General features: G+C 36.4%; 1 protein-coding gene across 1 annotated transcript; it reads left to right on the forward strand.

The window, feature by feature from the left end:
• Positions 1–204: 204 nt before the first annotated feature.
• On the forward strand, positions 205–3,131 carry LOC116015891 (beta-D-glucosyl crocetin beta-1,6-glucosyltransferase-like). The gene is made up of 4 exons (XM_031256057.1): positions 205–720; positions 766–873; positions 1,693–1,960; positions 2,749–3,131. Exons 1-4 carry the CDS (start codon positions 205–207, stop codon positions 3,129–3,131), a joined length of 1,275 nt encoding a protein of 424 aa, XP_031111917.1.
• Positions 3,132–18,611: the final 15,480 nt, after the last annotated feature.

An 18,611-nucleotide genomic window follows, 5' to 3' on the forward strand; every position in this document is an offset into this window, starting at 1 on the left:
AATTAATTACTATTTCATTTACAGTTCAAGATTCACGTAATTATACTAGAATTAGCAACATATTTAGTGTGACACTTCAACCAACTTCTACTTGTATTTTGAAATTAATGTAATTAGGTAAGACTCAAATATGGGGGATTTCCTCTCTTCTCATCTTATTTAAACAATCTTCAATAGTGGATTTCTACCATTCCTTCAACAACCATGAGTACAGAAACTGTGACGAGGAGTGTTGTGATGTTTCCATGGCTGGCGTACGGCCACATTACACCGTTTCTTGGACTGGCCAAGAATCTTGTGGATCGAGGTTTCTTGATTCACTTATGTTCGACTCTCGTCAACCTTAATTCCATAAAAAACAACATTCCACAAGCCTACTCTGAATCCATTAGATTAGTGGAACTCCATCTCCCAGAATCCCCTCATCTTCCTCCTCACTACCAGACCACCAATGGCCTCCCGCGCCACCTCCACGACGCCCTCAAGAAAGTCCTGAATATGGCGGCACCGGATTTCGCCAAAATCTTGAAAACCTTGAACCCTTATTTGGTCATCCATGATACCATGCAACCATGGTTTGTAAAGCTTGCCTTGTCGCTCGATATTCCCGCTGTACCGTTTTTCACCACCAGCGCCGCCGTGGGCTCCTACTTCTCTCACATCATGAACAAATCCGCCGCCGAGTTTCCCTTCCCGGCTCTCCTTCTCCGGCGCTACGAACAAACGACAACTCTCTAGCTCTTGAATCGGGAAAACTCCGTCCAGCCGGAGGATTACTTAGATTCACCACCACCGTCAATGATGTTGGTAAATAGCTCGAAAGAAGTTGAGGCAAAGTACATAGATTGCATGTCCGAGGTTTTGAAGTGCAAGGTAGGGTTGAAAAAAATAGCATAAAATTACATCTTCATATATATAGGGTTTATTATCAATTTAGGTCCGGTCAAATGAATTCAACTTCTTCATAGTGAGCAATGTTGTAAAAAACTAAAAATCGACCTAAGCAGCCCGCCTAGGCGCTAGGCCGAGGCGATTTCATCCCTAGGTTACCTTTCGCCTGAATACCAACTAAGTGGCTGACTAGGCTCCGACTCGTCCTAGTTCAGCGTCTAACTCGTCCGAGTCGGGCGCCTAGCTCGACCGAGTCGCTGCTCGACTTGGTCGAGTTAGCGTTCAACTCTGCCCAGTGATTTTTTTTGCCTTGCTCGGCTGCTCCTCTTCTATATTTCTCAAGCCATATACTCAACTAACCACCTAATATATGCGGTTGACTAGTTTGAGGATTATAATATTCTAACGACTCTTAGTCCCGAGTGGGAGAATGGAGACGATATATATATATATATAGATTACTCGACCGCTTAGGCGCTAGGTTTCTCAGGCGCCGAACTAGCGCCTAGCCCCAAGCGCCTTCGCAACATTGATAGTGAGAAAAATAAACTCATATATTGTACTGTCAAAAGGGATAACGTGTGAATGAAAAATATATAAAATCTATTTAAATTGAAAAATGAAGGTGAAAATGCTTAGAAAAAACACTTGTCATATATTAGTTTGAAAAGTAAATTTATCAACCTGAGTTTGAATATTTGTATAGTATAGATGTTATCTCCACCGGTAAACTATTTTTAGGAAATAATTTTTTCCTAGTATTATTCCTTACAAGTAGTGTCGGTTGGACCAACATTCCAGGCGCCGGCGAATCAAGAAAGAGATTACGAAACGGAGCTGATGGATTGGCTTGGGAGAAAATCAGCGAGATCAACCGTGTTCGTCTTGTTCGGGAGCGAATATTTCCTGAGCAAGGAAGACACGGAGGAGATAGCCTACGCCTTGGAGCTCAGCAACGTAAACTTCATATGGGTGCTTAGATTCCCCAAGGGAGAAGAAATCTCAGCAAGAGAAGCTCTCCCACCAGGTTTTCTTGAAAGAATCGGCGAGAGAGGAAGAATTAGACCTGGCAATTATCGACACGACCCGTTAACACGACACGAAACCGGACACAAAAATAACGGGTTAGTGTTTAGCCTTAACATGTCCCGGGTCGTTAACGGGTTGACCCGTTAAGAACCCGTTATGTTTTCGTGTCTTAACGGGTCAACCCGTTAAACCTATTAAGAACCCGTTTAACCCGTTAATATTATCGTGTTAACCCGTTTACACGAACCCGTTTACAGAGACACGTTTAGAACCCGCTAAGAACCATTGTCTTTACAAAATATATCATGAACATATATGATTAAGAATGAATTTACTACATTAGGCCAAGATCATACACCAATTATTGGTGTTCAACAATATGAAATTTGAATGTTTATTGTGTTCAATTTTATTCTAAAAACTAGTATGAACTTCTTTAATTATGATTTTTGGATGTTATGTTATAATTTTATGAATGTTATAAATCGAATTTTTTTAGTTTGTTTGATGGATTAGATTGTATGTTTTATTTCTTTTTTATATAATTTAACTTTAAATTTTAGTTTTTAATATATCAATAGATTTAGCGGGTTTAAACGGGTTTTGTGTCATATCGTGTCAACACGATAAGAAACCCGTTAACAAAACGTGTCTATCGTGTCAACCCGTTTAACCCTTTAACAAATCGTGTTCGTGTTCGTGTTACAATTTTGAACCCGTTAACCTTAACGTGTCGTGTTCGTGTTTAGCCTTATCGTGTTCGTGTCGTTATCGTGTCGACCCGTTAACGAACCCGTATACACGAATTGCCAGGTCTAGGAAGAATAGTAGAAGGATGGGCCGCGCAGGGGAAGATTCTCGGCCACCGGAGCACCGGCGGGTTCGTGACCCATTGCGGGTGGAATTCAATAATAGAAAGCCTGAGTCTCGGCGTTCCGATCATCGCCATGCCAATGCAGCTGGATCAGCCGGTGAACGCCCGGCTGATGGTAGAGATTGGGGCGGCGGTGGAGGTGGAGAGAGACGATGACGGTAAGCTCCACCGGGCGGAAATGGCGGAAGCTGTGAGAGGGGCGGTGGGAGGAAAAGTCGGAGAGAAATTGAAGAGAAATGTGAAGAGAATAAGTGAGGATTTGAAGTCGGGAGGCAGCAAAGAGATGGATGCGGTCGCTGAGGAGTTGGTAAAGCTTTGCGCCAAACTAGAAGGATGACGTGCGATGGCGTCACTTTATGATGCTTACCAAAATTATTACAGAAGATTATATTTTTCGTCCCTAAATTATAGAGTAATTGTAAAATTCGTCTATAAGTGTTGATTATGCTCACTTTTAGTCCTTAAATTATCATTGGTGTTACACATTTTTTCTTTTGTGCTCACTTTTCGTCCCTAAGTTATACTAAAATTACAAATATTGTCCCTAATGTTTTATTAGTAAAGGGACGAAAAGTGCAGCGTCCACGATAATTTAGGGACCAAAAGTGAGTATGATCAACACTTAGGACGAATTCTACAGTTACGATATAACTTAGGGACGAAAAAAACAAATATTGAGCATTACCCTATTCTCGCAAGGCGTGAAAAAATTAGTCTCGTATTAATAAAGGTCTTTGATTCGATGGACATCCCTAAATTTTGCAGAATAATAATAACAATAGTTCTAATAATATGATGTTTAATTTAAAGTTATAATTGAAATACCAAGACTATTATTATGTTTAGCAAAAACTTGTATAAGATTGACTCACGAATCCTTGTTTGTGAAATGGGTCGGATCAATCTGAAATATAATCTTTTTTATTAAAAAATATATTTTTACATCAAAATATAAAAGTATTACATTTGTCATCAAAAGTATTACGTTTTTCCTTATAAGTAACAAACATTTTATTCTTGATTTAGTATTACACTTGCTAGTATTAGTATTACATTTGCATATATACTCGACTCAACCTAACCGTCTTACGAATAAGGATCTGTGAGACGATTTCACACAAGTGTGACCCATTATGTTTTCAATCAATAAATCCTTTTTTTTAGTTACTATTACAAAATCGGTACTAAATTGTTAATGTGTCTTAATATCATCTATGTAAGTTTTAATGTTGATATAATTTTTGTGTTAAATTACAAGTAAATATCTCCCTCCGAATCTCTGGATTGGACATTGGAGACATCTGTCCTCTCTTTGATGGTTACACTTGTGTGAGATCATCTCATAAGTTTTTACTTTTTTTTTTTTTATATGTGGAGTCTAAGAAAACTAGTTTTGTTATAATTGTTGATTGTGCCCATTGGCCTATTCATGCCCCTTTAAAAACTTCACAAGACAATCGTAGGATAGTATATTTGAATACATTCATGTCCTGTTAAAAACTTCATTAGGAAAACTACGTGGGAAAAAAACCTAGTTAAAAAAAAAAGAGTACATAATATTTGTAAACTCATATATTGCACTGGTTGCCTCATTACAAACCTTAACTTAAGCAAAAAAAACTCGGTTATTTCAGTTTTGATTATTAAGGCAAAAAAAGTTTGGTTATTTCAGTTATCGGTTTTTCAAGAGAAAACTGAAAACCGACCAAAAAACCAAAGGTTAATCTAAAGAAAAAAATATAACCTCACCCCATTTACATTTTGCTAATGCATAGTCTATCACATTAATTTTAATCACTTATTGGATTGCACTGCATTTATTAACCATAGAATGGATAAATATAATTCATTTATATTGCACTAAACTACTATTATACTTGAGGACATTAATTTTAGTTGATTATAAACATTAAAATATTGTTTTTTTTTCCTTTAATAATTTATTCTTTTAACATTAGTCAAATAAATAAAACAAATAATTTAGCTATTTTACTAAAACAATTCAGTTATATTTAACCGACTGAAAATCATCATTTTCGGTTATTTCAGTTATGAAGGTTGGTCAGTCGGTTTTTGGTCCATAATGAAGGTTCGATTAAAATTTAGGTTATTAACAAAAAATTGACCAAAACCGACCGATGCTCACACCTAGGTCTAGCATGTTCTTTAATTCGACAACAATCTCTTCATTGATATCCCTTGAGTTATTGTCCCCTCGATATAGGAAAAAAAATGGGAATAGATATATAATAGTTGAATATCTAGGTAAAATGCAAACAAAAGAGATTACGTATTTATTATTTTACCTGACACAATTGATGCGATTGTTAATCTCATTATTTATGTCGAAAATATATAGTTGTGCAAATTTTGCTGTTGATCCTTCTGTTGGAACCAAGCTTCCAATCCAGCGGTAATTTTGACCATTAATCCTAAACACTAGAGGAGCGTTACCGGTGTTAAGTAACTTATCGACTCTATTGCCCAGAGACGTGAACAACTTACAATTAACACACATTATTTATATTGTGACAAAAATGAACCGAACGAACTTTTGTATTTAAAAGAAAGAAAAGTCATCATATCCATTATATTGAGCATTGACCTGTTTGAAATCCATGTTTAAATAATTCCCATTTGTTCTTAACGATGACCTACTAGAATTTCTTACAATTGACCGTGGAACACGATTACACCGACGATGTGATTCTCTTTTCACTTTAATAAAATATAATGAATTGTTAAAATTGTTTTTTAGTAATGAAAAAAGTTGTAAGCACACAATGGGAATAACAAAAGGCATATTCATGAACAGTGAAGTATAAATTGTCATTCGTAACATTAGCTAATGGTTGGCGTGATGAAGACGTTGAACTTGACATATGTGGCATATTCAATGAACGTTCATTGGAAGGTGAAAACATGTTACACATATCAACTACAAATTTTTTTATTCCAACATATATAACATTACATTGATCGTATAGAATTTATTTTTATTCAAGCATATGTTGGGAAACTGTTGGGAAATATTACTACGAAAATAATATTTCTAGGATAAAACAATGATAAGAACAAAAGGGATAATATGGAAAGGGTTAACATGAGTCAAGCGAAGCACTCTTTCCTTAAAACCTTATTTGCTACCTCCCAAAAGTGCTAGGAGCGTTGTAGCCTAGGTTTCCTAGGATAAAACGTGTTACGATTCACAGTTTGAGCACCCAAACTGATGAACCCAGCAAACTAGAGCAAAGGGATGAACACAGTTTAGAGAAAGGAGTAGAAGCAGAGTTTCGAGAGAGAAAACAATTTCGTTGTTTTTGGTGTGTGTGTATTTTCTGCTGTTCTGTTGTAAATCTGCTATTTCTACCAACGAAATATATATAGAAGTTGAAGATTAAATAGCAATTAACCATGGCATTAATCTGATAATTAAATCAGATTTTTAACTCCTGTAACAGCTGCTGACCATTACTTAAGATTTAATTCAAAATTTAAAAATTGGAATTAATACGAAATTAATTCCGTAACAGATGAATTAAGTCTCTGAACGGTCACAAACGAGAACACGAGGAGTACCTGAGGGGCGAGGACTTACGACCGAGTCCTCTTGGTATCTAGTACTCTAAGTCCTCTACTTGAGTTCTCTTGTTACCAAGTCCTCTACTTGAGTCCTCTACTCGAGTCCTTAAGACCGAAGACTTATCCCGAGTCTAGTAGCTACGTGTTGGAAAAATGTTACGAAAATTCGACATAACTAAGCCCACACGGCTAGCCAATTTTTCGGACTCTATGCTATACAATTCACTAAGCCATAGAAAGGCTCTTGTATAAATAGTGGTGCAAACCCACTTCCCAAACCAATGTGGGACAAAAGCTTACTTCAAAGCTTTTCCACCATTTTTCCAACTCAAATGGGTCAACTTTGAGAACAAATTTCTCATTCACCCATTATCCGTTTTGTGCGTACCATATATCAATATCTTCGTCTAACTACGGAGGACCCGAATCCACTTTGACCTGACCCAAATCGGAAGTGGACCCTACATATATTTATACCACAAAATAGCCACTAAAATTTCCATTGATTTTCGGGGTTGTTTTGAAATCGGAAATAACTGTGTTCAACGGTCGATCCCTGCATAGGATAGGTAGATGTTACCCTTTGAACCTTTCCTCGTGAAGATACATTTACTCTACTGGCTGTACGGTAGAACGCAATGTCTTTGAACTGACTGTCGTTTGTGTAGACGATGACATATCTCACACAGGAACCTCCCAACCATGCTCTGTTCTCATGACTGTGCCCATTTTGGTCGTGGGTCACCATTCCTGGTTCTGCAAGAGTTTCTAAAGAATTGAGCCCTGTTCAATTCTCCTTTGAAGCGACCCCCACTTCTCTCTCACATAGGTGATTTTTTCTCAAGTTTCCCGCAGCTCCACATATGTCCATCGACATTGCATACACAACATATGTCAGATGACAATCGAATCATTAAAGCATCAACATGCTAACCTCGTACGGGAGCCACTGTTCTTAACGAGGAATAGTAGGAAGTCCGAGGCCCCCACAGTGACACGCTCCGTTCTATAATTTAGTTATCCCATTGAACCTAGGTGCCAGCTAGGTTGGGTATCCACTATAAGACTTTTAATTTTATACCAAAGGCTTTAGACCCATTCCTCGTGTAAGCTTCTCCACAACTTCTTTGCTCAACCCTTTGGTTAGCGGATCCGCTATATTGTCTTTTGACTTCACGTAGTCAACCGAGACAACACTTGTTGTGAGAAGTTGTCTAATGGTATTATGTCTCGACGTATATGTTTAGACTTACCATTATACATATGACTCCGTACTCGTCCAAGTGTGGCTTGACTATCACAATGCACACAAATTGGAGGTACAGGTCTTTCCCAATTAGGAATATCTTCTAGAAAATGGCGTAGCCATTCAGCCTCTTCACAACATTTTTCCAAGGCTATCAGCTCAGATTCCATGGTGGATCTAGCTATCATGGTCTGTTTAGAAGATTTCCATGCAACGGCTGCACCAGCTAGTGTAAACACATAGCCACTCGTAGACTTAGAGTCCTTAATATCCGATATCCAATTAGCGTCGCTATACCCTTCAAGTACAGCAGGATATCTGATATTGTGCAGTCCGAAGTCACGAGTATACTTGAGGTATCTCATAACCTTTACTATTGCCTTCTAGTGCATATCACCTTGGTTACTCGTATATCTACTGAGTTTACTAACCGCAAAGGCAATATCCGGCCTAGTACAACTCATAAGATACATCAAACTACCAATAACCTGAGCATATTCTACTTGAGAAATACCCTCTCCATGGCTCTTGGTTAGATGGACATTTGTATCAAACGGTGTTCTAGCCAATTGATCATCATCCTTGTTGAATTTTTCAAGATTTTGTCAATATAATGAGATTGGCTCAACACAAGACTGTCAGGCCTTCTAATGATTTTAATCCCGAGGATTAAATAAGCCAAACCCATATCTTTCATGTCAAATCTTGCATTCAACATGTTTTTGGTAGATTTGATCATCCGATCATTACTACCGATGATAAGTATATCATCTACGTATAAACAAAGAATGACATACCCGTCTATCGTTTCCTTAACGTAGACACACTTTTCACTCTCGTTTATTTTAAAACCATTGGTTAACATCTCATGGTCAAACTTCTCGTGCCATTGCTTAGGCGCTTGTTTTAACCCATATAACGATTTAACCAACTTACAGACTTTCCTTTCTTGGCCCGGAACAACGAACCGTTCGGGTTGTTCCATATAGATTTCTTCATCTAACTCGCCATTTAAGAAAGCTGTTTTCACGTCCATTTGATGAACTTCCAAATTTCGCAACGCGGCTATGGCAAGTATAAATCGAATGGCGTTTATTCTCGTTACGGGAGAATACGTGTCGAAGTAATCAAGGCCCTCGCGTTGCCTGTAACCCTTGATTACAAGCCTAGCCTTATACTTCTCTATGGAATCGTCCGGTTTCATCTTCCTTTTAAAGACCCACTTGGATCCTAAGGGTTTACTACCCGGAGGAAGATCAACAAGTTCCCAAGTGTGATTTTGTAGAATAGAATCCACTTCACTTTTAATAGCATCTTTCCACATTGGTCCTTCTGTAGAAGTCACAGCTTCCACGTACGTTCGAGGCTCATTTTCTATCAAACAAGATAGAAAATCCGGTTCATTTTCTAATAAACAAGTTAGAGTACCCGAATCATACTCTAACAAGTAAGTTAGAAAATCTGGACCAAATGATTTTTCAATCCTAACCAAATCCATTTCATTTTTTTTAAAGACAAAATCCATTTCATTTTCTAGTTAACAAGTTAGAGTGTGCTCAACACATTCTAATATGTAAGTTAGAAAATCTGGATTACAGGATTTTTCTCAAATCATTACTCACTTGCTACGTCTAGCTTTGAGTTCGGGTTTTAAGTCCCTCAACAAACCTTCACAAAAAAACATCTTTAACGAATGATGAATTTCTGATTTTTCATGTTCTTACGTATGTCCAAAACGTGGACTTTGAGTACTAAGAGCAAAATCACATTTGGCAAGACGCCCCCCACATTTCAAGTATTAATAGGATAGCTAAAATATATTCATCACTCGTAAGGGACCTTATCGAGTTACTTACAGGGAATCTTTATTAAAAGGTATTTGCTTATCCAAACATAATTGCCTCACCCCCACATTTTTGGTGTAGTCCCGAACATGTTAACGTCTTGATATTCATGTTCGGTAACATCGTTCGATTGAGGTGAATCCACATTATACTCTTGAGTATAATAACAACGCAGAAATCACTCGGAGGTGCTTCTTGTTCACCACATCGATCGCTATTAACCGCATTAATTCTACAATTAATTTGGTTTCCAATTTATTCTTATAAAGAATAACATTCCGCTACAGCGGTCTTGAAAGTAATAAACAACCCACTTCTCACGAGGTGTAGGCAGATGACCTCCAAATTCGAAAACAGGATGACTTTCCAACGAGAAGAAAGTCAAATATTTTCTACTTGGAGCTGATTTAAATTGGAGCAAATTGCTATTTTGGTCAACTGACTATAAGGGTCTTGTTAATTCGAATCTACGACTTTCAAAACTGTTAATTTCGTACATTAACTATGCAATTTTTATCAATTTTGGTCACTTCGACCAAATTTCGCAGAAAAGTTGTAATAGTTAAAATAATCATGAGGATATTTTAGTCATTTCACATCTCTTTTCTTCTTCTCCGGCGAATCCATCTTTTCTTCTTCTTCTCTAGTGAATGCACTTTTATTTGCAAGAAATCCATAAAGATGTTTCCCGATTCGACGTTCCAAAACTACGTCGTTTACGTGGCCACGCAGTTGAAATGGGCATCAGTTTGTTCTCCTCCTGCAATCTTTCTGCCAAGCGCGGCCTTCAAGTTCGACATGTCAACGATTTCCGGGGCGAAGCTCGGGGTGCGGTGGTTCGAGGGTGGTAGGGAAGTGGAGGGGCGCACGGCTTGTCTGTGCAAGATAGAGGAAAGGGAAACCTTTGCAAGATTTGAGTTCGCGGCTCGCTAAATCAACCACATCCAAAAATCGTTTTTCATTTAAAAAAAATTCTAATTTCAAATCCAGATTTTTCGATTCTAAACCCTAAAATTCTGTCAGGAGTTAAAACTAATCCCTTTGTCTACCTATCAAAATTCGAACTAAGATGATGATTTAAGAGTGGATTTTTCAAAGGAAAAAGAAAAATGTCATTAGCGAAGCTCAAAGAACGGCACATAGCAATGCACTGCTAGAAATGATCGATTTTTCGACCAGCCAAAAGTGGTCGGAAATGACCCAAATCCGGTCAGAAACGCCTATTCCAACCACTTTTTGACCAAATTGGGTATCTGAAAAAACCATCGTCGCAATTTCCGACCAACAGAGAAAGTGGTCAGAAATAGCGACCACATTGTAGAGTCGTCGGAAAAAGCAACCAACCAAACAACCAGACAGATAACGGATTTTCTGACCACCTGGTGGTCGGAAAGCGGTCGGAAAATCCAGACCAAAAGTGTTTTCTTGGTCTTAATTTCTGACCACTGGTGGTCGGAAATGAATAAATAATTTTTTTTTTTAAATTTATAATTTCTCTTGTTGCTTTCCTACAAATTATCAACAAGTTTAACAATTTTAAAACAAGTAGTAACTTCATAGCACAACAAAAGTTATATGTTTCAATAGCAAATTTAGTTACATAGTGTTTCAGTTCTAATATCCACTTTTAAAAACCTAGCTTCCAATTCTAAAATGCTACTTTACAAATCAAAATATTTCCTACACCACAAGTAGCATCACAAAAAAAAAGTTAGAATATTCTATGATTTATTGGGCTTGCATAGGAGATTGTGTGCGATCATTGAATCCAAGGTCATCTAGCCCAACACTACTACTTTCATGGCTATCGGCTCGATCAGTAGATTGGGAACGCTATTGATTTGAACCACGAAGTTCAGCAACTTCAGCTACCAGCCATGCTATTTGGTCCTTCAATTCATCAATTTTTTCGTCACAAGCTGTATGTGAGGATGATTGTCCAGATTTTGAATTCCTTTGCCTCATAGCTTCAGGGAAGTAGTGTGGGGCATCTGATCCAAATCCAAAAGCGTACCCTCCTTTCTTGAGGCCACCAGCTGCCTCGTACCATGCATTTGAGTCTCCAAGCTCAGGTTGAGTTTGCTGTATTTGAGTTACAGCTTCCTATATTCATATAATCAATTATTGTTGACAGATTAATAAAATGTAGAGACATAGAGGGTGAACACATCATTATCTTTTTCTTAGTAAGAATAAACACTTGTGAATAACATATGCATTCTTTACCAAACTAGAATTAAATACATATTCTTTATGCATGTAGGTTAAGAAATGTACATACAGAGACTAAGTAGGAAGAAAATTAAGAGAAGTAGAGAGTTATAACAACCCTTTATTCAACAAAAACATTTAGAGCAAAAACCATACTTTTTTTATAGCAACTCATTTGGAAGCAATTTCAGGAAAAAGATAACAAAAGGTATATGATTTTGATCTTTTTTAGTAGTACAGTGTAATTTTAAATGTTCTGATCTGCTAGCTACTAAATTTGGATTTGCCTTTTTTTAAAATTATTTTTAATTTTGTTTTTGTTGTGAGGAAATATGCAGTGGGGTGGGGTAGGAAATGTGATGGTTTAGTTCCCTCACAACCTGAGTGTGTGGTAGTGGTGGGAAATTCCCCTTACTATTTGGATTTCTCCCTCACTCATCTATTTTTAACCACCCATCATATTTTAACTTGCTACACTTTGTGTCTGCTCATTTTTCAACCTTAATATACAATACTCAAATAAGTAGAAATCTTCTAACAACAAGAATAATATAAAGGGAAATAGAGAGTGCTAGGTTGCCAAGAAATTAATTGAAAGGGAACAAGTGGATATACCAAACAATAATAACACCTAAATAATCATTTTGACATATATAGAGCTACGTTTCAACATTGGATTACTCATGAAGAAAATTAAAGCATAAATCTCAACAGCAATGCAAGAGATAAGCTAGCTTGCAAATAATTATATCAACTATCCCAATCCTGCACATCACAATTGAACTAGAGCTACACTTTTAATGCTAGGAAAAATTTTAGTATCTTACAATTACTTGTTGAGCATTTTTGCAGACAAACTCATCTGTCTTTTTGCGTTTGTGTGTTGCTTGGAACAACGCTGCATGTGATGGCTCTTCTCCAAGCTTTTCTTTCTATTCAAGAACAATAAAGCAAAGATTAATATCGTCGTTGAACTATAAACTGTATTTAAATAATAGTTAATGACTTACCAATCTTCTCCTATGCTCAGTCATGGAGATTGAACATGCAGTGTGCAGCGATGATCCCAATCCCCCATAATCCGAATTTCTATTTTTCTTATTCTTCTAAAAAATCTTCCAAAACTCCTCTTTACCCCAAATGCTAAGGTATTGAGCCAAAACAGGATCACTCATCCATTTTGGGTGTCCCTCACCTTCTGGCAGCCTTTTTGTGAAATATATTCTGAATAACAGTCTCATCTTCAGGATTCCACTTATACAATTTCTTTGATAAAATGAAAAGAAATCAAATTGTAATTAGTAAAGGAATATTAATTACATGCATGCATATATTCTGTTAATATAAATCAAATTGTAATTTACTAATAGCGTGCAATTATAAAATAATTTACCTTGAATTCATTAAACCAGACATCTTTCATATTTCGAGGAGCATCAATGTACGATTTTATAGCATCGGGGAATGTTTTAGTAATGCAATTGATAATCTCTCTATTCGCAAGGCATGGCTCAAACCTGTAACAAAGAATAAATGTTAAAGATAAAGATAAATGCATTACAATTATCAATATAAGGCTTACGATTTGTTCCCAATGGGGTGCATTGTGGGCTTGTTGCAGGGTGAAGTTGGAGGTGATGAAGCATTATTTTGTGAAGCTAATACAGTACGCTCTAAATCACTATTTTGGCTGGACTATGGGGAAGTACTTGTTGTTGCTGGTTGGCTGGTGTTTGGGTCATCATTTGGTAGACTTGGTGGTTGGTTTCCTTCTAAATTAGGCAATGGTGGTTGAGACATCACCATTTTATTCTTTTGCCTTGCGTTACGTTGAGACATTTTCTGACAAGCATGGCACTCAACCTGAAATGAACCAGAAAGCATTAAAAAGTGAACTAATATATGCACAAACAAACAAACATTGAATCAAAAATACAATTTTAAACCATAATTGAGCCTTTTTCTCATAAAGGCCTTAACATGATCCAGCTACAAACAAGCCACCAAGGAAAATCTCAGTAAACACACACACACACATAACAATAGAAACTCCATAGTTAACATTGAATCAAAAATACAATTTTAAACCATAATTGAGCTTTTTTCTCGTAAAGGCCTTGATGCCAGATCCAACTAAAAACAAGCCACCAAGGAAAATCTCAGTAAACACACACACACACACACACACACAACAATAGAAACTCCACAGCTAAAATTGAATTAAAAATACAATTTTAAACCATAATTGAGTCTTTTTCTCATAAAGGCCTTAACATGATCCAGCTACAAACAAGCCACCAACCAAGAAATAAGAAATAAGAGAAGAAAATACCTCAGCTCTTTATCTTATAACTTCCACATTTGATAGACCAGTTTCCCTAGCCACATGCTCCAAACATTATTTTCTTTCATACACAATAAACATACAAAACAAGTAAATAGGCATACAATTGAACTTGCACTCACACTTAAGCATAAAGAAAAGCTAGAAAAATTTAAAATTTAAACAAGGGAAATAGAGAACAGAGGATCTACCTTTGGAGGCGTGAAGGAAGAAAGCCGGTGAGTCGGTGTTGCTGCCGGCGGGTCGAACGATAATGCTGGTGGGAACTACTGGTGGGATCAACGATTCAGATGTAATTTTAAAAAAACGACACGGTGGTATTTTCGTAAATAACTCAAACTTTGGTGCAACTAATTGTGTTATAAGAGCACCTATTTTCGTACCTATTTTCACTTATAAGTGCAAGCAATTTACCTTGTTAACATTCATGCACCTAGGTGCACCCACTTATAACGTTATGTGCAACTAGTTAAAACATTAGGTGCACCTAATATTGATGCTCAGTGTACAATTTACTTGAACTTGTAATACATTTTACTTGCACTTGTGCACTTGGAAGCGTTCTCAGTTCTCTCATGGGCGGGTGGTTTTCACCTGAGCGCGATCATACATATATGTGTGTGTGTGCGTGCGTGCGTGTGTGTGTGTGTGTGTGTATAGGATCGCGTTCAAATGCGTACTGGCCGCCCAGGAGAGAAATGCGGACGAATCACTGCGCGCCACGTGTCCGGAATGTAGTTGCACCTAACGTTATAACTAGGTGCACGTCATGTTATAACTAGGTGCACATAGGTGCACCCAGGTGCATAAATGTTAACAAGGTAAATTACTTGCCACGATTATATATATATAAAGTTATTCAAAATTTATGCCACGATTATCTCAAAATTTACAACAACGATGACAACGACAATAACACTAACAATAACAACAACAACAACAACAACAATAATAATAATAATAATAATTATTATTATTATTATTATTGTTGTTGTTGTTGTTGTTGTTGTTGTTGTTGTTATTAAATTCAATACATAGTTTAAACAAAGAAAACATGCATCCCTCCATAATATCAATAGTTATATAATGGAACCAAGTTAGTTGGGTTGTTGGCTTGGTAACCATAAGGTTTCAATTTCGACCCTCGGCAGGAATAGCCTATTGGCATTCTTGGTTCGAGCCAAACAACTATAGGATGAGTCCAAACATGCCGTGCCAAACTCAAATAACTTAGGTAGGCTTGAGTTTGAGTTTGAAATATTTGTTTGGAACAAATGTAAATTAGATTTTACTGATACCCAAAGACTTAAGAAATTTTAGTCTCCAATTCATTTTAGTTTCTTAGACTTAGGAACTCTTTTCACTTTGGTCGAAGAGTTAAGAATCAAAGCGTAAAAGATTGAAATGTTGCAAAGGTTAAAGAATGGATGGACTACCTACCGAATGTAAGGGACTTAGAATAGTACTTGAGTAGTAAGAATAAATATTTGAATACGAAAGGTTACATAAGGCTTTTTTTTTAGTACTACTGACTCTGTTACAATGTAGTATCTGTTCATAGCTACTTTCTCAACCTAATGAAGCACAAAGAGTCAACAATTGCCTCCACTGAGGCTCGAACCCACTCCCATCATCCATGTGGGAGTATTTTCCGGGACACCGGGTGCTACTAGACCACAAGGTCTTTGGCAAGGTTACATAAGGCTAAGGTTCAAAAAAGTAACTTGAAAGGTAAGAGTTAACCATTTGAATGAACTATTCAAGACATTCTCTGAGAAAAATAGTTCAAAACCTAAAAATGCCAGCAACTTTATGAGAAATGTTACCAAGGCAAAAGGATTCCTAGGCACACATTCCAAGGTAGATTTTCCTTGAAATCCTAAACAAAATGTGCAAAGCAAAAAGTACAGCGTAGCAGGTAAAGGCGTGTCAACAGCTGGAAAATCTGACACAAAAAGTAACATTTCGAATTGCCCACTGGTCATTACCCAGCAGTTAAAATACGTTTGAAATTTATCTCCATCCAAAGGATTTATTTCAAACCACCCTATAAATACATTCAATCAAGACTGAAGAAGGAGATGGTCTTTCAAGTGAAACTTTACGCTTGTTAGGAAAAATATGAACTATATATTTCTTGAATACAATTACAAAGGATGAACTCCTACATATACAACCTATAAGATAAAGAAAAAGAAAGACAATCAATGAGAATAATAAAGAACCAAAAATACAAAGCTAAATTAAATAAGGTAGAAAATATCCTAAAATATTAAGGTAGAAGATATGCTAAAATATATACATTAACAACGCTGATGAACATCTAGCAAGTCTATTCTACACAGTGATGAAAGAAAGTGGAATGTCTTTATATGATGTAAGGACTACAATAGAGTGCATCCACTAGTGGAAGAGTGGAGCGTTTGGAGGAGCAAATGTGCTAGAAGCTTTTTCGAACTACAATAACATAAATGTCTCATTTGCTTTTCGCCATCATGTTGATGCTAATGCCCTAGCTTTAAGAAAGAGGATCAATGATATTCTTAAATGAGCACAAGAGAAAGCAAAGAAGAAGTAGCCGGAGGAAGAAAAAAAAGTGAAGACTTTTATGATTATCTACTTGTGTGCACTAAAATTGTAATTTGTAATGTTTTTGAAACTTAATGGAAATTTTCAATGTGCATTGCGTTGTGAATTTCAATTTATTTAAGCTATTTGTTTTTAAATTTCCTTAGAAAATTATGTTAAACTCTAATTATGGGCTGAATTGAATAATACAAGTCCATTCAAATCCAAACAACCACACAATAATGGTATAGGTTTTGACATCATCAAAAATGGAAAATTGTTAGGAATAAGTGTAAATTAGATTTTGATGATCCCAAAAGACTTGAGAAATTTTATTCCCCAATTTTTTTTCTTAGACTTTGGTACTCTTTTCACTCTGGTCGAAAAGTCTGAATTGTAACCTGAATATTTACATCTTGGATAGTTAAACTATAATACCCCGTTATTTTGAATAATATTATATTCATATAAACACTTTACCTTACAAATAAAATTATTTTCTTTTGACACCTATGAATATTTCATTATTTATTAGTTCAAAACAAATTATTTTACTACGAAAATCTAAATAAAGCTATTTTATGATTCATGATTTTCACTAACCTTATATTATATCACTACTACTACTACTACCATTACTACTATTATTATTAGCCCAAACTCAAGCTCATACTATATAAAATAATGAATATGATTTTATTGAGTCCAATGACCCAATTATCAGCCCAAATCTATCAACTCAACCCACTCATCTTGCATTTGGAACATACCCTAATATTGGAGACTAGATTCTCGCATCTAACCTAGGGATTCCAATCCTAAGTATAAATATGCACTATTCACTCCTTTGCCTCTCTAATTCCCTCTCCATTCTCTCATTTCCTAAGAAGAGAGAACTAGAGCATCTCCCTTAGACTATGAACTTAAGCTTTTGTAAGTTCTCTTCCTTCATCTCCTCTTCATTTCATCTTCTTGTTTTGTATTAAGGATGCATGTGTGTTAATGTGTTGTGGTTTTGGTCTGTGTTAAGGTGGAGGAGTAGCAGGAGACCACGCTTAAGGCTTAAGGGGTATTCTTGCTTGAGGTGATAGCAGTAGAGGTAAGTATTCATGTATGTTCAAATGTATTTTGCCCTAGCCAATATCTGTTATCTTGTTATCTGCTATGTTTGTTCTTAAAATGCTATCAACATTGTTTCGATTTCAAAATCTTGTAATATAACAAAATGTGTTGTGATAGTTGGTTTCTAAGTCTATGCATACATATGAATGGGTTATTTTGAAGAAGTAGATATGTTTTATGTTGTGTTGGAGGTTTCTGAGATGTGTTTTGGCCTAAGATTCGTTGAAGAATATGACATGTGTAGGTTTGTTGTTAAGCTCACGGGTCCGGGAAACTCGCAGTGTAACACCCCTAAATTCTAACAACTGAACCTAGAATAATGATATACTCAAAGATAGAAAATAATGTCTAAATTTAGAATATTAAAACCAAAGTTAACGTCTTAAACATAATTGGGGATGGTGTTGTCGTAGCTATCCACACTAGGATAACTACTCGGCTAAAGGTTCATAAAACAAACTACATTGACCAGTCAAAAGGGTTCATAACCCGGGTGTCCATGCACCATGCAAAACATCAAGTAGTCAAGCTACATCACACTAGAGCCAAGCTCCAAAATGCTACACATAAATCCAAATGAGATAAGGGAGAGGGGCTAATCAAATCTACTAGACTAGCTAAGGAAACATTACAACTAGTGAGTCCATCTATACGAACGCGCTCGTCACACATCATGTTGAACCTGAAAAGGCTATTAAAAGATTATAAGGAAAACAATCCGTTAGCATAAACATGCTAAATATAAATCATCCAACCCATGTAAAATATTAGTATATATAAGTTTGAAAATATATAGTTTAATCAATGCAAATACACATTGCACTTGTATTTATAATAGAGCAAGTTTAATCAAGTATAGGCCTATAGGCTATGTACTCACATAGCCATAGGCATGCATCT

This window comes from Ipomoea triloba, chromosome 4, assembly GCF_003576645.1.
Source record: "Ipomoea triloba cultivar NCNSP0323 chromosome 4, ASM357664v1".
In the NCBI taxonomy this organism is placed as follows: domain Eukaryota; kingdom Viridiplantae; phylum Streptophyta; class Magnoliopsida; order Solanales; family Convolvulaceae; genus Ipomoea; species Ipomoea triloba.